We start from the raw sequence: 20,836 nt of genomic DNA, 5'->3' as shown, positions 1-20,836 counted from the left end.
TTTGTTTTGGTCTCAACTACCATCATATAGAAATGTGATTAGTATAGAATTCACTATTGTCGAGAGGAGAGCTCGAAAGGATGAGACTTAATCCATCGTTGTAGCGAAGAGCTTGTAAGATACAATTGTTTGTTCAATTGGTTGTTGCAGGGGAGAAAGATATGGAAGATCACCTTAAAACAAATCTATGTTAGGTTGTTTCAAATGGGTAAGAAACAACATTTGAATTGAAAAGCAAGTTTGTTGGGTGGTTAAATACTTGTAAATTCCAAAAAAACATAGGTAGAGCATTGCGGGGAAAAAACAAAAAAAAATGTAAAATTTCAAATATATCTTTTAGCCCCTTTTGCAAAATTATAAAAAAAAAAAATTGACACTAAAGTGGGTGGCATAATTTAGCCACTTACTTAAATTTCCCAATCTAAATTACAAAGAGAACCTAACATCTAAATACCTAATAAACCACTAGATCAAAGCTAGGCTTATGAGCCAGTGGTCTTTAATTACAATAATGGATAAGTAACTAATAACCTAACTAATTCTAAACAACAATAAAACAAACCCCTACACGAAGGGGGAGAGATTCGAACTTTCTGTTTACGGTAAGAAGTTGGGGAAATGTCAAATGAGCTTCTTACTTCCCAAATCAATCCTCCTACATCAGCAATATAAATGTCGGTTTATCAAGAAAATTACTTGAGTTTTGAATCATCGCCAGCTCCCTAGCCAATAATTCCTTGACTACTGTGCTCACGCAAGCCAAATGGTTGATTTGTTGGAATTAGTTAAATTTAAAAATTATTAATTTGTTGATAAAGGTAAGTTATCTTTTCTCTTTTTTTTTTTCATTTGGTTATCTAACATTTTATGGTTCCTCTTTTTGTTAGATAATTTATACCTTTTCAATTTGAAAAGACTTGTATCAAAAATATATAAAAATAAAAACATTGAATAAGCTATTAAGATTTTATATTAATTAATATCTTCTAGTTTCAAAGAACTCAACAACAACAATGGTTATATCAAAACACCAATTTTTCTCATTTCTAAGGAGAATGCAAGTTTAAAATATTTCACATAACAAATATGAGGTAGATTACAAATGTAGAGTAGTTTCTGACCATCTATAAAAAGAGGCATTATACTCGAGGTCAGTACTCGTTCGAGCGATCAGTGCCAATTCAATCCTCCACAAATAATGTATAATTACATCTATATGGACACTATTAATGCTCACTTAAACTCAAGATTGGACTTCGAGTCTTCGACCAAATAATTTCTTTTACACATCCAATTCAAAAAGAGGACAAAAATATCAATAATACATCATATGACTACATTTTTTTTTTTTTTGCATAGATATAATTCACACTATCCGAATGCTGAACTTCAACTAAGATACCATAAAATTATGAAAACTAATACTCATTCTAGTTATTTTGGAGATGGTACATTCTAAAAAAAATTATGTTAGTAGGGTTTGCTTTTAAGTTTCATGGTACATTTTGATTCTCAAAGCACATCACAACTCAACTGAGAGTAATGAATGAACTTTGAGGATAAAAACGATACAGCCAACCAAAATTTTGGAGTCGAGAATCCATCTTAATCTTGTCATCAAAACTGGTGTAGGGAATGCAGATTGCAAACTGAGTGTTGCCTCCACTCTCCCGAGCAAACACAAGGCCACTCGACTGCCGATGAAGTTTCTATTTACGCTTGTACCTGGAAAAACACATTCAAAAGCATCGATACAATAATGCTAGGAGAATAAAGCTAGAGGATCAAACCATGTTATCAGCTATAATAAATTGCATTTGTAGTCCAAGCAACGACTAGTAATGTAAATGCCGTTATAACATAGGGTGAGTTTGGCACATCTTTCACTTTTAACATCTTTTGTTACATAGAAATTATGTCTTAAGTGCTTAAACTGCAAAAGCGCTCACTTTAGTTACTTTTTGGATAACCATCTCATAAATGTTTCTTCAAAAAGAGTTTTTAGAGCAATTCGATTTTTTTAAAATATTTTTTACTTATCACCAAATACTGTAGATCTTCTAAAAAGTAGTTCTTGTTCTATACTAAACGTATCTAAAATTAGCTCTAGTTCTATACTAAACACATCTAAATTAGTAATTCCTCCAAAGTGTAGGTAGAAAAGTGTTTTTGCTTTGTACCTTGACTTGCTTTTGAAGGAATGCTTAGACTTTTTCTTTCCGCCACCGCCACGCCGTTTCTGCTTCTGCTCGCTCATGTCATTTTGGAACATCTCTCGCATTTCTTCAGATCTTGATTCAGTTTTATGGGAAGAGTGTTTGGTTTTTTGGTTTTGATTCTTCACAATCTTGCCCGAGTCAAGTGCCTTTTTCACAGCCTTCACTGCTTTTGCCCGACGGTAGGCAAGTTTGACAAGTGACAATCCAGCTTTATCTTTCTTATTTTCTCCTCCACCCTGCAGTTATTACAATTATGTGACAAACCACAAAGTTTACAAAAATAGATGAGGAAAATGAAGAGTAGATCTAAAGTTTACTTTCCAACTCACAGGATTTTGATCTTGGCTAAACATGCCAAATAGTCTTGATATTTTATATAATTCTCAATTTGGTCCTTAAACTTTCAAACACTCAAATTTACCAATATTTACACATAATGTATTAAAATGCTCAGTAAAGCCTAAAAACTATCACAATTTGTTACAAAAAGTTCATTATTAACGGGTGCATGCCATTCAATTGCCCTTTGACATGACACCTAACCCGCCCATGAAAAAAAAATCAGTTTTTGGTGGCATGCCCACTAGTCCAAATATGTGATAGAACAATAATTTAATGGCATATCAACTTTCTATAAATAAATCTTAACTTACTTTCTTATGGATGGACAAAGTTGAAAATGACCTAGTAGATTAGGTACACTATTTGATGTATTTAGAAGTTTTGACATCCCCATCTAATGTCATTCAAAATCCAAATGAGCATGCCTTGTATCTTTTTACTTCATTGCTTAATAATATAAGATAGATTGGTTAATTTAATGTGACAATGGGTAAAACATGAAGTGAGTAGTCAATCATACTCCTGTTTTGTCATTTTGCTTCTCCTCCTCCAACATTTCTCTAGCTGCTTCCAATCTCCTGCGCTTCTTCCTGGGCAAATTTTTCTGCTCAAAGTACACGAAGGGTTATTCCTTTTAAACTTAATAAATTTAAAACATTGAAAGAACGTTCTAATTCAAGCAATGTTAGGGTACCTCACACTCGCGCTTCCTCTTTTCTTTCATCCTAAGGTCTTCAGCATGTTGAGCACTTAAGACCTCATTCCCAGAAGTCTTTCCTTTGTCCAAAGATGCCTAGTTGAGGAAAAAGTAGAAAAAGAACAATTATTAAAAGAAGAGCACATTGCATACTAAAATTTGAAAACAGGCTAGTAAAGATAATACTAAATGCTCAACACCTCTTCAATTTCAAAGCATATGGAACAAATACCCTTTTTGCTTTTACAACAGAGCAGTTGGCACTTGCTGCTCTTTCAACGTAAGTAAAACATCAAAATAGAAGTGAATAAGAGGGATCCTGATTTACTTCATGTCCCTGCTTAAAATACAGATATCTATTTACAAAAGTCTTGAGAAAATCGTGAGGGATTTTTTGTGGGAGGGGGTGGATGAGGGGGGAGGATTTCATTTGATTACTTGGGATATCGTTTCAAAACCATTGGATGAGTCTCAGGAAGGAGGCCTTGTTGGCTAAATGGTCATGACACTTTCTCAATAACCTAATGCCTTGTGGCGTAGGATAATCGTGAGTAAAAAATATGGGTACGATTGGATCTTAGCTTATAAACAGTGTTTTCGAGGCGCAAGGCGCACCTCAAGGCGACAAGCCCTTAGATCGCCTTAAGGCGAGAGGCGATAAAAAGGCGACGCCTGAGTGAAGCAAGGCGCACCTTTATTTATATATATATATATATAAATTTCCAAAGTTATAAAAGATTAAATAAGATTAAACAGTAAATATATCAAGTAAAATAAAGAAGCGTGTTTTAAAACATTAAAACATTAAAAAAATAATTTAATATTTAAATAAAAGTTCACTTAAATTAACAAATAAAAATTTTAATAATTTAATATTTAAATAAAAGTTCACTTAAATTAACAAATAAAAATTTTAAAAGTTTTTATATCGTAAAACGCAATGGCAATAACCCATTTAAGCTGCCATCTGTTTATTAGTCACCATGCATGGCACTAGCACTAAATGTTCTTGAAAATAATACCATGCATGACCCTCATTTAATGCTTCTTGAAAATGTAATTCTGGCTTTTGCTTTTCTCCCACTTTTCTTATTTTTCTTCTCTTTGCATCTAAATCTTCTTCTTCCTAATTTCGACACTTCTTTTTCCTTCCACTCTTCTACTTTTCATTCTTCTTTCTTTGACCTTTCATTCTCCTTCCATCCTAATGTTTTTCCTTTTAATTTCGACGATCGACAGAGGCAAATAGTTGCCGGCAAAGACAAAGAAGGTGAACCAAAGACAAAGAAGAAGCTGTCAAGGAGAATTTGGATAATTTTTAGGGTTTTTATTTGAGGTGAGCTTGTTGTGCGCCCGCCTTCAACAAGGCGATCGCCTTGCCTCAGGCGAGAGGCGAGCAAAGGCGCGCTGAGGCGTGCCAAGGCGAGCACCCGGTTGAAGGCACTCGCCTGGGCACGTTGCAAGGCGCACCTGGGCGAAATCGCCTCGCCTCTCGCCTGAGGCGAGCGCCCGGGTGCGCCTCGAAATCACTGCTTATAAACCAGGGAAATAAATCGATCCAACTTGAAATAGCGCATATATAACAAGACATTCCTGACTAGGAGACTAATAAATTATCATAAACGCAAGCTTAAGCATAAGAGCCCAAGACCACATCACACAGTAATGAAAATCCCAGACTTTCTTGCACAAAATTGAAGCATATACAGCAACAAGTACTTACCTTAGCTGCTTTCGCTACAAGCTTTTTTTCCTTGTCAGATATAAACCAGGTTTTTTTAGGGCGTGAAAAAATTTCTTCCTGATGAACAATCATGTTCTCTGCCTGAGTACACAAAGAAAGTGCAAATAATGACCAAAGTTAATTGAAATTTCTAGAAAAAGTTGGGTATTGATAATACACCATAACATGCAAGGCAGTCTAAGACACTCATAATACAATGTGTAGATAGAAACAGAGAAGAAAGCATGGACAGTTGTACCTTCGTTGCTTCCATCTCAGCTTTCCTTAGAGCTCTTTCTTCTCTGCAAAAATTTTTAAATTAACAACAGTAGAATGAAAGGGAAGTTGGAAAAACAAGCAGAGAAACAGCCATATAAAGAAACCTCTCTTCCCGTAGAATCGTAGTAACTTGCTCTTCCATTCGCTCAATTGTTTCAGACCACTTTTTTATTGATTGCTCAGCAACAATTCTGCTCTTCAGCTTTGAACCAGCTCTCTTAGCCTGTAAATGTGAAGTCGAGACCCATGACTTTTTTGGAATAAACAAGACTTAAATGAAAACAATGAAAGAATGCATAAAATGCTCAACAAAAACCAGCTCACCCAAAAAAGTCAAAACGGCACAACAAAAAGTTTCAACCCTATTTTTTTCATCAAGATACGAATTCTCACTGAAATATTGAAAAGAAAATACAAAGTTCAAGAGATGCAAACACCCAGAGCAAATGAAAGCAAAAAATAGCCCCAAAAAGGTGGAAGAAGCAGCCGGAGAACTGTTGCGTGCAGTCTATCCAAGCAGCACAATGGAAAGGCTTAGTTATAAATAAAGAATTCATTGTTCTTTAATTTCTATCTGCCCTTGATGCATAAGAATCAACCGAATAATGTATTGGTCAATGTTTTCACAACAATATAAATACAATTAGTAAAAGTATACCAGTAAATGTATAGTGAGACAAACGCTACATTTTCTTTTTAACAAGATACAGACTTTTCATGGATGAAATGAAAAGGAACAAGAAATTGTTCACAAATACTATAGGTGATCATCAGTCGGTCAGAGTTGGTTTTGGGCTCAAACCGACGCCGACCACCGACATGTTCGATTTCCATCAGTTGAAGCTCATCAGTTTTAGAAGGCTTCACGATTCCAACTGACCAGCTACACCGATGGTCAGTCGGTTTGGTGAAGAGGAAGGGGAGAAGAAGGAAAAAGAGAATAAAAATGGAAGAAGAAGATGAATGAGGGGTGGAAATGCGCCGGTGGGAACTGGGAAGTGAGAAGACGAAGAAGAAGAGGGCGGCCGTGTTGCCGTAGAGTGGGTTGCGCCGCTGGGAAGTGGGAAGAAGAACAGAGTAAGGCCGTGAATTGTGAAAGATGAGGAGAAGAAAATGGAGGGGAGGGGAGAGGAGAGTAGAGAGAAAGAAAATGAGAGAGATTGAGGAAGAAGAAGATAAATAAAAGTAAAATAATAAAGATAATTAAAAATAAAGAAAAAAGATAATGTAAAAAAATAAAAAATAAATTAATAGCCTCAAAACCAGCAGCCAGCTGCTGGTTTTCAATGGCTGGACTGCAGCAGCACCACAAATGCAGTCTGTTTTCCCCATTTTTTTAATAAAGAAAAGTCAGTCGATCGGTCGAAAAACCGATATAACTCGGTTTTTTATTTGAATAAAACCGACTCCGACCAAAACCTTTATCAAATTGGCCGATGTCGGTTCAGTCGGTTTTGGTTGGTCGGATCGGTTTTTCAGTCTTACATGCTCACCCCCAACAAATACAAATTCTCAATAGAGTGAAAAGAAAATAAAAACAGCAAAATACAAAGAAATAAGTAAATACTGCATTTATGTAAAGGCCTTTTTCTAGATTTCTCTTTATTTTCCTTGGTAGAATTTCTGTGGTTGTAATTTATGTTATCCTTTTTTCTTGCATATTTCTCTCATCATTTCTTAAGGATCATCTTTGTTTCTTTCGGAGTGATAAACATATAAAAGAACTTTGTAGTGCAATATGGTTAAAGCATAGTAAGAAAATCTTTTAGCTTGGAAGAATTGAAAGCATGTTTGAACCTACAGATGAAGATATTAAGACATAATCTTTTCTTTTTTTTGAAGAAAGATACAACTTCTCATTGAAATAACGAAGATATTAAGACATAATCATGAGCTAAAAGAATCTATCTAGTGGTCTCACAGAATATCTAAAGAAAAAAAAAATTGAAAGGTTGTGGGAGCTTGTCAACCTTATTTCTGAAGTTAAGTATGAAAAGTTTGGCTGGAAGATAAAGAGATTGTTTTAATATACAGAAGGCTTCACTTGGAGAAACTCACACATATCTAAAGAGGGAAGAACCACCCTCATACAAGCCACCCTCTCCAACATCCCCACACACTACTTATCTCTATTTCCTATACCTTGCAAAGTTGCTTCCAACATTGAAGAGATCTACAGGACCTTCCTATGGAGGGGCCACAAAGAATCCCCATCAATTCACCTTGTTAAAAGGGATAAGGTTACTCTCCCCATTGACAAAGGTGGCCTCGGTCTTCACGAAATTCGGGATAAAAACCGAGCTCTTCTCGCTAAATGGATATGGAGATACCAGAAGGAGAAAACTGCCCTATGGAGGAGAGTTTATGCCAGATATGGCACCGCCCCCCTTCAATCAAGGCCTAAGACCACCACAGTAGCCTCTGCTAGAGGCCCTTGGAGAAGCATTTTGACACACCAGCACCTTATCATTGAACGCTGAGATTGGCAATGGAGCATCCACCTACTTCAGTACGACTCTTGGCTTTAAAACTCCCCCTGGCAACACACTTTCCTCTTCTGCACTCTCTTTCCAAACATAAGCACGTGGCTGTGAAAGATATGGAATCCATCATTGAATTTCTCGGATGATCAGTGGGCTGTTTTGTCTAATCTCCTAGCCCCTATCCGCCTAAGCCATTCGGATGATCAGTGGGTTTGGAGGATTGATAGCAACGGTTTGTTACTTGACATGGACACAAGGTTATTTTACCTCCCTTCCTCTCTTGCCAAGAACAGTTGGAGTGATACCTACCCAAAACAGATCAAATTCTTCATCTGGGAACTTGCTCACAGTGCCATCAATACCCAAGATACATTGCAGCCGTGCCTACAATACATCTCCATCTCACCGAACTGGTGTATTCTTTGTAAGAACAGTGTTGAGTCTCAACAACAAATATTTCACACTTGTACCTTTGTATCAAAATTTTGGGATGAGATATTTCGATCTTTTGGCTGGAAAACCGCACTTCCTCTTGACATCAAGGACCTTATTCCTTTCCTCTTCTCGTGCCACCCTTCCAAAAAGGGAAAGGAACTTCTTTGGCTCCATATCATCAATGCCTTTTTTGGAACACGTGGATGGAACAAAATTATAGAATTTTCAACAAGGAGACATCTTTTGATAGATTCTTTGATACTATCATTTTCCATGCTATTACTTGGCGTAAATCTTCGCCTCTCTTTTTTTCGTATAGCATTCATTCTCTTTTGACCAATTGGAGAAGTTTCATGTAACTCCTTTGGTTCTCGGGGACTGCCCCCTCCCTTGTAATTTCACTCATCAATGAAATTGTTCCTTACCCAAAAATAAAAAAATAAAAAAATAAAAATAATAATAATAATAATTCTTGGATGTGGTTCAGGATCTCAACTTTGTGAACAAAGTGAAGTTCTTCATACTTCTCAGGTTTCATTTTGAAGGTGGGTGTATGTTTTGAGAAAATCGAGTTTTATTTTGCAATTTCAAAAGGTTTTTCAGTGTTAGGCCAATCTTCCAACTTATTATATGTCCTTATTTCAAATACCTTCAAACATATGCAAACATATTGAGAAAGCTACGAGGGATTTTTTGAGGGAAGGCTAAGGGGCCTTTGAAGCATCTAGTCTATTGGAAAATCACTTCTTTGCACCTTGAAGATGGAGGTTTGGGGATCGGCAGTTTGTCTCAAAGAAATAGTGCTTTTCTTGCTAAATGGGGTTGGTGTTTTGGTTGTGAATCTTTTCCCTTTCGCGGCAGGTGGTTGAAAATATCCATGGTTCCGACTCTTTCGACTGGTTCACATACAGCTAGTAGCAAGCATTGCCCTTGGAGTCATATTTCCAAGCATTGGAAGAAAGTGGAGCCCTTTTTGTCTTATAGAATCGGCCTGGGTAACAGGGTTTCTTTCTGGCATTATCCTTGGATCCTTAATTGTCCTTTAAAGGACAGATTCTCTAGATTGTTCAAACTTTCTCTTTCTCCGTTAGGATCAGTCTTCTGGGATCAAAACACACTCTCGTGGAGCATAGTGTTAAGAAGGCCTCTAAAGGAAGAAGAATTGGATGAGTTTGCCAATCTTCTATCAGTTTAGATTCAGCATTGGTTACTTGCACATAAGATCGAAGAATGTGGTCTCTAGAACGGTCTGGTGTGTTTTCAGTAGCTTCTTTGGACAGATTGCAGTCTTCTTCTCCAATGGATAAGGATCTGTATGCTGCCTTATAGAAAACAAAAAGCCCAAGGAGAGTTAACGTATTTTCTTAGATTCTTCTTCAAGGGAAATTAAATACGGCAGAGATTATCCAAAGAAAGCTTCCTACAGCAGATCTTCTTCCTTCATTTTGTGTTCTTTGTGGTGCTAGTGGGGAAGATAAAAGTCATTTATTCTTCCATTGTTCTTTTGTTGCTTATGGGTGGGCATCTCTTTTTCGCATCTTTCACATTGATTGGGTTTTTTACTGTAAGGCACAAGACTTCTTGCTCCAGCTTCTTTGTGGTCGTTCTCATTCTTCTACTGCTACTTGATTATTATGGATCAACACCGTTAAAGCTTTACCATCAGAGCTTTGGTTTGAGAAAAATTTGAGGCTGTTCGAGGGTAAGAGTGGATCCTTGTTCGAGTGTCTCTCTTCAGCAAAGTTCAAGGCTTCCCATTGGTGTTCTCTTGCTGATTCCTTTGCAAATTATTCTCTGAATCTAATCTTCTCTAATTTGGATGTTTTTATCCTTTTTTATAAGAAATAGAGAGAATATGTATTAATCACAAAAGAGAACAACCTAAGGCCCCTCCCCAAAAAGGAGCTAAGACATGAAAGCCTTCCAATTGTGAAGGATAGAATAAAGGGTATAGTTACAAAAAAATTTGTTGAAACTATAGCACCACCTAGAAGTAGTGAGCGGTACATTACTCCACCAATTTTGGAAGCCTAAAGAAAAATCTTCAAAATGTCTATGATTCATTTCCAACCATAGATTCCACAAAACGGCTGCCACCACAAAAGCCCACAAAGTACATTTGGTGTTTTTGAACCAGATTTGGATGGCTTTTATCAATCCTTTGTAATGAGTTTTTTTTTCTGTTTTTTTCGTTTTCTTTTCTGTTTCACTTTTTTGGGAGTTTGTACCTTTTGAACATTCTTGTCCTTTTCATCATCAATGAAAAATTGTTTCTTGTTAAAAAAAAAAAAAAAAGAAAAGAAAAAGAAATCCATAAGGTTTTTCTGTACAGAAGTTATTCTTGTCTTTAGAATGGTTGTTTCAGGCTTGGTAAGTTTTGGGGGGTGTTCTGATTTAGGTTAACATTCTATTTAAATGGGAGTAGTTTCGAAGTGGTAGTTGTAACATTCATAAAAGGGTTTCACTATTTTTAGGGTGCCTTGATGAACTAATCAGATTAGACCGTATCAGTAGGGAAATCTAGATTTTCTTTTTCTTTCTTTTAGGAAGGTTTGAACTTGAACTCGTTCGTTCATTCACTTCTCTCTATCTTCCTGGAGCAGTCCTTTTCAAATTATTCTCGTTCATGTTTGAAGTTTGTTCGCAGTGATTTTCAGTTTTCATTTTAGCCTCAGCTTTTAGCTCATCTACTTTATTCTTATCATGGAAATGAGTTTTTCGCTTATAGTTTGAAGATGAATGGTTTTATATGGAAGACATGCGATGCAAGGTTGTTATGCCTATGAATTTGTAGCAATTGCCTTGGTTTGAAGAACAGCTCGTAGATATGTTGCAACTGCTAATCCGAATTCTTTTTTTGAATTTGATAAGTACTTAATTTGGTATATGTAAGATTCAAAAATTCTACTATGTCTGAAGATTACAAGTGGAGGAAGACTCAAGAGTGAAGTCAATGAGAAAGAGAGTCATTGAGAAGAGGGAGGAGGAAGAAGAAGACTGATAATAGTCGCGGGTCTTGAGAAGAGTGGCTGGTTGGCTTTTGAGGAAATGATCAAGGTTAGATTATAGAAAGGAGGGTCTTGAGAAGAGTGGCTGGTTGGCTTATGAGGAAATGATCAAGGTTAGATTATAGAAAGGAAGTCTGAAGGTCCCACGGGATGGTAGACTCAAGAGTGAAGATAACATCAATTCCTCAACCCTCCTTTATTTTTTTGGTAGAAGAAACAATTTCATTGATGTATGAAATCACAAAAGATGCCCAAAAGAGGGATTACAAAAAACTTTTCCAACTATAAAGTAAAGATGTTAAGCTATAAACCTGGAAAAGGGGGGAGCATTTACACCACAATATGACCAAAAAAAACAATAGATTCAAAAAACCGATCAAAAGGAGACTCCTTGCCGGTGAAATGGTTCCTCTTGTTCCAAGTTATCCAAAGAAAGGCTCAAACAAAATTCTTCCACAGGAGCTTTTTCTTCTCTTTAAAGGGATGACCCAAAAGAGTTGTTTCGAAAAGTAGAGGGGATCTTGTGGGAGAGAAGTGATCCATCCAAATATTGATTGGAGATCATTCCAAAAGTGGGATGCATATGAGCAGGTGACAAGTAAATGTTGCTGCGTTTCAGAGTCTGCCTTACAAATAGAACACCAATTAGGAGAAATTGATCAATGTGGGGATCTTCGCTGTAATGTATCACTTTATTGAAGCTTTGGTAAGCAAAAAGAGAAGAAATTTTCGAGATGACAAAAGTTGGAATTTCCATGGGAAGGGTAAAGCTCAGGTTTCTCTTACCTATGCGAAACCGAATGATCAGATACTAAAAGATCAGAAATCCTTCTGTATCAAAAAGGATTCTGAGGTGGTGGAACTGGATTGGAATAACTTAATGGTTCTTACAAAGTGTTGTGCACACAATGATTGGAAACTAATCTCCCTTGCTGTAAAAGAAGAGTTTTCACAAAGTTGTTTGATTAATCCTTCCATTGATTTCAAAAGCTGGCCCAGACACACGGATTTCAAGGAAAAAAAAAAAGAAATCCTTCCATGGAAGATAAAGCTTTGTTGAAGCTTGAAGATAGCTGGCTGCTTTGTAGTCAAATAACAAATGGGAGATGGATAAAGGTTGTGAAAGATGGGACTTTGTCGAACACAGCAGAGAGGAATTTATAAAAGGATATAGTGGATGGATAAAGCTATATGACTTACCGCTAAAACACTCGACGAAGCAATCCTTTGAAGTGTCAGGAACATATTTAGGAGGTTTGGAGGAGGTTTCACTGAAGACTCTAAATTTAATCGATTGTTCGGAGGTTCTCTTGCAGGTAAAAGATAATTTATGTGATTTCTTTCCTGCTTCAATTGAGATTAAGGATCCTCGTCTTGGTTCCTTTAAGATTCAAGTCCCGATTGTTGATAGATCAGAGCTGCCACTAAAAGAAAAAGTTTCTTGGATTTGAACCTCGAGAACTTTTCGAAACCCCTTGATTTGGAGGGAATTCAAAACATTATGGAAGATGAAAGGTCTTCCACGTGAGAAGAACTTTAAATAAGAAGCTGCTTGGGGCACCAAATCATTGGTAATAAATTCAGGTGAAGGATTAAATGCAAGAGTTTCGAAGCTTAGCCTTTCGTATATCCCTGAAAAGAAGATAGTTTTGGGGGAAAGGGATACAGCTGGTGAAGTCAGTGAGAAAGAGAGTCAGATGGATTTTTATTAGAAACATCTCATTCTTCGATTAAGAGGAAAGAGATGGAGAATGAGAATCAGAACAGTCCTTTAGAAGGTGTAAATGCTGACGTCGTTTCAAAGAACATTGGCCCTACTTTCTTTTGATCCTGATAAGCTACCGCCAAGGAAGTTTATTCCTGCTTCACCCTATTAGTATTCACGAATAAAGTTTGCAACAAGATTATTAAATGGAACATGTTCACAATCTGTCAACCTAAACTATGCTTTGAATAAGGAGGAAGGATCGGTGTCCATTAGAATTCCATGCTCTCTCTCTCTCTTGGGGCTATAAATTCTACAACAATTCTCAGATGATGAGAAGGAAGATTAAATGTTAGATACATTAGTTTGGATTCCCCTAATGGTTTGGACCTTTCAAACAACATTATTGAGAATTTTTCAGAATATACTTTTAATGAAAAATTTTAAGTTTTTATTTTGGTTTCCTTGCATCTTGGAGGATCTTTCTGTTAGAAGATATTATGTTCTCATCAATATTTTTCTATTTGGTTCATTTTCTATTTTGTTCATTTGTATTTTCTTTTCTCCTCTTTTTTGCTTCTGTTGGGTGCTTCTATCCTTGAACATTATCATTATTATTCTTCTATTTTGCTCATTTGTATTTTCTTTTTTCCTCTTTTTTGCTTATATTGGAAGCTTGTATCCTTGAACATTTTTCTTCCTTTTCATATATGAAAAGATTGTTTCTTGTTGGAAAAAAAGGGTGCCTTGATGAACTGCTCTCATAAAGGGGTTTCTTATTATAAATACCAATAATCACCTAAAGCTTTCTTCCGCTTGTGGTTGAGAAGCCAGAGATATCAAAGGAAGCTATTAATACACCTTCAAAAAGCACGAACCTAAGAAAGAGCACTCTTGTAAACAGATTCCAGATAACCTCAAAAAAGACCAATCCCTCGAGTTACCAAGTCCCAAATATCCCTCATTACAGCTGTTACTTTCAATCTCTCTTCCCTAATTTGAATGGAAGTAATAAGAATTCAATAGCAATAAAAGTTTATAACATAAACTTAGAATGGTCAAATGCCTTGACACTCACTATGGCTTTCAAAAGAGATCTGTCATTGTCTGTCACAAACGTAACAGCATATCCTTCTCGACCAGCTCTTGCAGTACGACCAACTCGATGAACATAGCTACAAAAAGAATGAAAATTACAAATGTAATCAATTCGATCAGTTAATAATAAATAAAAATGGTTGATGCATGCCTTGATATAAGAATGAGGTAGATAAAAATAAAATGGTCAGAATGAAAGAAACAATTGTCTCAACATGCACAAAATGTAGAACATACTTGTGAGAAATACTAACATTATGGTGCACATAATATAATCAAGGGAAGTTTTCGAATTCAAAATTTCTAAAATAGTGTAATTTATAACTATATACATATATATATATATCCAAAATTAAAGATCACAGACAATTTCCTTCTGCATAAGAGTGCTGGAAGCCAACGAGAATTATGGGCAAGAATCATATGCAGAACTTCCAACCCAACAAGAGTATTTTTTAAAAGCCATACTCATTGCTCCAAAAAAAACAAATAAATTTGGATGTAAAATGGAAAAAAGTGAATCTTCCATGAAGAGAAAATAAGGATGTGATGCCAATAAAAGTAAATATGGTCACGTGGTGACAAATAAGACAGATCAGAATCCAATATCTACCTGGTGAGATCACGAGGACATGCAAAGTTTATAACAGTTTGAACACCAATAATATCCAGGCCCTACAACATTTCAACCATAACATAAATTACCACATAAACATCAGTAAAATGAATATACCTGATTTTTTCTCAACCATATTATATATCCTATAGGACAACAAATTTAAAAATCAGTTATCACCCGAGCAGCCACATCAGTAGCAATAAGAAATTCAACTTGTTGTTTCCTAAAGAGTTCTAAGGCCTACATAAGAAAATCAAAATAATGATCAGGATTACGTAGGAAACTGAGGTTCTTGATTTAATGATTCCAACACTATATTAACATTCAATCACTCACATCGAGACGCTGAACTTGGGTAAGATTTCCATGAAGCTCAGCAGCTTTAAAGCCAGCTAATCCAAATAAAATCTTTAGCCTATGAGCAGCCTGTTTGGTTCCACTACCAGTCAAACAAAAATAATGATCAAATTGAAATTCACGTTATACATCATTACTACTCTAATTGCTACGTGGAGAAGTTTTTGTAATCCACCAATAGGTGTTTGGAAGGCCTTTCCTTCCTTTTGTAATTTTTTCATTACATCAGTGAAATCACAGTTTCCTTTTCAAAAAGACAAAAAAAAAAAAATATATGTCATGTTATTTGGAAAACAAAATAATAAAAAATTAAATTAATTAGAATTAGTAGATCACAGGACGATTGCTTGTAAGAGTCTGAAAAATGGACCTCTATCAGATACATTACTTAGTAAAAGAATTAGATGCATTCCTCCAATTGAAATTATTCAAAAACAAAGTTGGGTATTAGCTCAAACTTCTCGCATTCTAGTACCTAAATATAATAACTTTAGAAGTAAATGTCTTTGAGCACAGAGCAAGAAGGACCGCTTCCTGATTCACTTCACGCATTCTACGTAATCTAACGACCCTGCAAGTAGGATACACATACTTGATAACTAAAAATCATCCAACAGATGAGAGACTTTCAGGTCAATAGATGTCGTATTCAAAATAAATAAATTCCAGAGAAGAAGACAGGTATAAAATTACTCCTCTGTCAATGTTTTTGGCCTCTTGGTAGCTGGGTCAGCTGAGAGGCGCAATGGTTTGGTCAAGGAAAGCTTGATGAGCTCATCAACTTCTTCTGTCATGGTAGCAGAAAATAGCATTGTCTGCCTTCTTTTTGGACAAAGACGGACCTTTAAAAATAAAAATCAAGGACTCTTTATACCAAATACTAGAAAACAGAGGAATCAAATATTCATACAATTTCCATCCTAAAAATTGCACCAAAGAGGGCATAATATACCAGTTCACGAATTTCAGCACTAAATCCAAGCTCCAATAGACGATCTGCCTCATCAAGTATTAAAACTGCTAAATCATCCAAATCTACCGACATGGAATTGCGTAAATGATCAATCATACGTCCTGGAGTGGCCACAACCACATCAGGCATTGATCTTAAGGCTGCTTCTTGCTCCTGAACAAAATAAAATTACTAAAATATCATTAACCAAAGAAAGGTGAGAAAGATCAAACATATTTCTTTTTTAGGGAAATGGATCAACGACCCCGCCGTAAAGAATTTTGTTCTTTGTAAAATTCTCGCATTTCAGATGAAACTGGTCCTTGTTATATCACGTGAAGAAATACTTGTATGATTTTTTAAAAATAGAATTACAATGTAAGATCCTGGTAAAGGGTATATATATAAATAGTTCACACTTCTGCTTTATGAAATAAATTAAAGTCACCTAAGTACATTAGGTCATACCTTTCTTGAAAGCCCACCAACGATCAAGCAACATCTGATATCAGTAAACTGAGCAAGTTTCTCTATCATACTGTGAACTCTGGAGGAAAACAAAACAACAAATATTCCTTATTTTCTGTTAGGATCCAAATACACTAAACGAAACAAGGTAACTATATTACAATATCAAATAGAAATTACAATATTAATAGTCTTTCGAGAATCTCTCTCCCAAAGAACTATGCTAAGTCCTTCACCTTAAGCTATTCCCAAAAGACCTCCCTTCCTCTCCCTAATTCCTCTATTTATATCCAACTCACCCTTTACTAATTACTATAACGCCAGTAACGCATATACTAATCATGTTCCCAAACTATCCCTATTAGGACTCTCACATTGCAACGTCCTTCAAAGACACCTTGCCCTCAAGGTGGGCATACCCAAAACCAAATTTACCTTTATTAAACACCCACAAGATTAGAAACCTAGCATATCTAAAACCCTAGCTGAATTGCTATTATGACGGATGCACGGCAGACGGCGGCAAAAGATGTGTGTGGTGGATAGTGAGTCGTGCAATAGGTGGTGGATGGTCAATGGCATGCAACATGGTGCGCCAGAGGGTGGTGACGGTGTGTGAGTCAGTGGAGCAATGTCGGTGAAGAACAGTGCCCGTGGTGTGCAACCAACGATGGCGAACGGTAGCATGCAACCAAACACGTCAAACGATGGCAACGCACTTGTCCGACGAACGCATGACAGCCAGTAGTCATTGTCGAAGCAGAGTCTGCATGAAATGGAGCAGCAATGTTGATGCTGCAGGTGAACGGCGATTGGAGGGGTTCCTTGCAACAGCTAGGGTAACTTTCTCCACATGGGTAGGGTGTCTGCGAAGACCCCTTGCCTGTCGGAATCTTATCGTTCCCTCTTTGTCATTTTATTTCTCCTTCATACTTCCTTTCTAACTTCCAGTGTTGTGGTTGCGGCCTTATTTTTCTCGTCCCCAACTTCTTCACGCTTGATTTTCGTCTGTCATTCTTCTCATGTGCTTTCAGGGTCCCTGCACGAAAACATTTCCCCACCTTGGTAGACTTTTCCATCGAGTTCTAGGCCACATTCTTGGGTACGATCAACGCCTTCCAGCAACTCTTCACCTCTACTTCCAACAATCCAATAACTTCAGGATGGGTTTCTTCACAGTTGGTCCTTCCGTACTTGGTGTCTCTTTTTCCCTCCCAACCGGCCTTGCTATACACTTTGCAAGCACATCTTGCATCTCTTTGAGTTGTAGTTGCAATTCTTTCAAAGGATTATCCTCTTCTACAGCCCATCTTGGTAACTTCAGCAGCATTAACTCCGATACAATACCCAAGGCCAGAATCAATGCTCTAATACCAATTTGTTAGGATCCCAAATACATTAAACGAAACAAGATAACTATATTGCAATATCAAAGAGAAATTACAATATCAATAGCCTCGAGAGGGCTATTCTCTCTCCAAAAGAACTAGGCTAAGTTCTTCACCTTAAGCTATTCCCGAAAGATACCCTTTCCTCTCCTTAATTCCTCTATTTATAACCACTGCACCCCTAACTAATTACTCTAACGCCCCTAACTCATATACTAATACTATTCCCAAACTATCCCTATTAGGACTCTCACATTTTTATTTGACATTAACATGAAAATATAGGAATGTGTGTACAGTACATAATAGATCTCTCAAAGCATGTTCAGTTTTTGCTTGGTGTTTATTTGGGCTAAATGAAATATACTTTCCATATTAAGTGGTCTTTTTGTTGTTAATTCATTTCTGTTTCTTATCAAGAAAAAAAAAATTGTACGTACTGAATAGCCAATTCTCTAGCTGGAGTTAGAATTAGCACTCTTATTGCTCGATCTCGTTTTGGCCGATACAGTAACCTCTCCAAAGTAGGTAGTGAGAAGGCTGCAGTCTGTAAGAAAAGGACAACATCAATAGCAAAATTAGTTTCCTTTTATTGATAACTTTTGCAATAGTTCTTCATAAAATAAAACTACCACTAGACGTTCTATTCCAGAAAGTTATCGTGGCAATTATTACAAATAAATCCCTACCTTTCCAGAACCTGTAATTGCACTTCCACATATATCACGTCCAGTTAATGCCAACGGTATGCAAGCCGCCTACTCAACAAGATTAGTGAGAAAATAAAATTTAAGATTATATTAAAAAATAAAAATAAAAATCAAATATTGGCACCTGAATTGGTGTCGGCTTTGCATATCCCAAAGCCTCGCATGCCCGAATCAATGGGCGCGACAAATTGAGCTCCATGAACGAATTTGCATGAAAGGACGCCCCATCGGAAGGTGAAAAAAAGGGTTTAATATCACCAACATGACTATTTCCATCATCGTCATCTTCCGGTCTATAATCTTCCTAAAAATCAAAATGCAAGAACTTAGTTAGAAAACAAACAACTTGTCGCCAATAGAGATAAGGCTCAAAAGTTACTTGTCTGTCAGATTCTGCTTCAGAACTTTCATAATCATCGGCAATGGCGGCTGGAGTGAAGCTTCCAGAGCGCTTCTCTAGAAGTTTGGAGATTTTGTAATCAACGGAGGTAGTGCTTCGACGAGCATGTTCTTCGGCGACTGACTCGGAGTAGGAAGCAAAATCCCAAGGAGATTCAGTGCGGCGGCGAGAAATAGGTTCATCTTCCTCCTCTTCCACACCTTGTTCTTCATCTTCTTCTTCGGCTTCGGAATGGTCCAGTTCTTCGTCGCTGGGGGGATCGAATTCAAAACTAAAACCCATTTTGGTCTCTGCTCTTCAAAGAGTTCCAAAATCGAAGGGCTTTTTCTGCTCTTCAAAGAGTTCCAAAATCGAAGGGCTTTTTAAGCGAAATTTGATTCCAAATAGAAGTTCACGGTGGTACTGGTGGCTGGCTACGGAGGAGAGAAAAGGCTTAAGAGAAGAGGCTCCTAGGGCTTAAGAGAAATTTTTCTTATTATTATTTTTGATTTTAATCTTTCCAACTTTACCTTATTTCAAAATAAATTTTTAACTGTAAATTGCATTTATTTCCAATTAAGAGAGTTTGAGTATGAGCCCGCTGATAAGTTGTATTGTATTACAATTTTCTTTTTTTTTGAATCTCTCTCTTTTTCTTTTTCTTTTTTTTTTTTTTTTGAGAAATTCTCTTTCTAATTTTTATTTCTAGTGCTCTAATTTCTTTTTTTTTATATCTCTAAACTTATATATTAATGTCTCTACGTAACAAATATTTTTCTACAGTTGAGTTCCTCCCCGCCTCAAGAAGAGGACATTTCCCACCATGTCTCAACTCATCCTCGGTTCCATTTTTTAAATAATTAATATATATTTATTATATTTTTTTTATACTTAAATTCTAAAAATAATTAAAAACAATTATAAAAACCGATAATTTTTCTCGAGAACTGAAGGGATGTGAATCCCGGAGCGAAAGCGGACCGTTGTTCGTGACATTTGGGAAACAAAATCAAAACCGTTAAAGATGAAAATACAGAGGAAAAATTATACCTTTGAACTTTTCTTCAATGAATTTCCCTCGAACACCATCACTGAAACTTCCTTGCTATCCTCTTAGGTTTCGAGATCACGCTTGTGGGAGCGTTTCCTTGGAATGAGAGGGAGAGTTTGGAATGAGAGGGAGAGTTTGAGAGAGAAGAATGGGAGTTCTGTGTTTTTTTTGTTCTGTTCCTCTGTGTTTTGTAGAATGCAAAAAAGAAGAATAAAAGCTAGGGAGTTACCCACGTCACTTAACTGCCCACCCCCAGCAATTTTGCAGGGGAGTTAAATATTAATAATAATAATAATATTATATTATTAATAATATTAATATTATTTATATATATAATAATTAATTAATAAATATTAATTAATTATTAATATATATATATATATATCAAATAATTAACCCTTAATTATTTATCTCATAAATAGAATCATATTCTATAGTATTTCTCTCGTATAACCTATAGTTCTAATGTACATCTTATGCACATTATTTTTAACCTATAGATTTAATATGAATCTTATTCATATTAATTTTATTTCAATCTCATTCAAATAATTTCTCTCATAATATATAGTTTTAATTTAGAATTAACTATATATTATAATCCCTTATTAAATTTGAACAGTTCAAATTCTTCCAAAAACTTGATCCTCGTTTTACCCGTTATGAGCTAGCAAGGGGACCTAATGGACCTACAGATCAGAAGCTCCAACGATGCAAGATTAATTGGTCAAACCCATTGATCGAGTTAATCAAGATTCGTTAACTACAGGTCATTCCACTAAAGACCCGTAGTTGCACTCTTCTCACTGCAGAATGTTTTCGTGTCCATGGATATACGACCATTAATGACGAGTCAATCCTTCACGAGTGCTCGTAACTCAAGTTGGGTCAAATTACCGTTTTACCCCTGAGTTACATCTTAC

At 36.2% G+C, this 20,836-nt stretch overlaps 1 protein-coding gene across 2 annotated transcripts; it reads right to left on the bottom strand.

The window, feature by feature from the left end:
* Positions 1-1,315: 1,315 nt before the first annotated feature.
* LOC111024428 (DEA(D/H)-box RNA helicase family protein) lies at positions 1,316-19,345 on the bottom strand. Of its 2 annotated transcripts, XM_022302120.2 has the most exons (19): positions 18,863-19,345; positions 18,608-18,787; positions 18,463-18,531; positions 18,214-18,320; positions 16,386-16,464; positions 15,918-16,091; positions 15,659-15,807; positions 15,441-15,536; positions 14,945-15,047; positions 14,786-14,848; positions 14,603-14,664; positions 13,970-14,066; positions 5,365-5,483; positions 5,241-5,283; positions 4,982-5,083; positions 3,256-3,354; positions 3,082-3,165; positions 2,181-2,455; positions 1,316-1,725 (listed from the first exon to the last, which is right to left on the bottom strand). In XM_022302120.2, exons 1-19 carry the CDS (start codon positions 19,163-19,165, stop codon positions 1,710-1,712), a joined length of 2,220 nt encoding a protein of 739 aa, XP_022157812.1. In that variant the 5' UTR covers positions 19,166-19,345; the 3' UTR covers positions 1,316-1,709. The 2 variants fall into 2 exon arrangements, with proteins under 2 accessions (XP_022157812.1, XP_087975765.1); XM_088119639.1 differs by lacking the exon at positions 14,786-14,848.
* Between the last annotated feature and the right edge of the window lie 1,491 nt (positions 19,346-20,836).

The sequence above is a fragment of the Momordica charantia genome (genome assembly GCF_013281855.1).
Source record: "Momordica charantia cultivar OHB3-1 chromosome 11 unlocalized genomic scaffold, Mcharantia_2.0 BLBB01000011.1, whole genome shotgun sequence".
NCBI classification, from domain to species: Eukaryota; Viridiplantae; Streptophyta; class Magnoliopsida; order Cucurbitales; family Cucurbitaceae; genus Momordica; species Momordica charantia.
Note: the sequence above shows the minus strand (reverse complement) of the source record. Positions and strands in the feature narration are given on the sequence as shown.

Bases quoted from the DNA above. Each gene is read 5' to 3' on its own strand.
- LOC111024428 (XM_022302120.2), bottom strand. From the start codon at position 19,165: ATGGGTTTTAGTTTTGAATTCGATCCCCCCAGCGACGAAGAACTGGAC. The intron at 18,321-18,462 runs GTAGGGATTTAT...CTTTTCTTACAG, and splicing joins CAATTACAGGTTCTGGAAAG to ACTGCAGCCTTCTCACTACC. The intron at 5,084-5,240 runs GTACAACTGTCC...TTGTGTACTCAG, and splicing joins CTGAGATGGAAGCAACGAAG to GCAGAGAACATGATTGTTCA.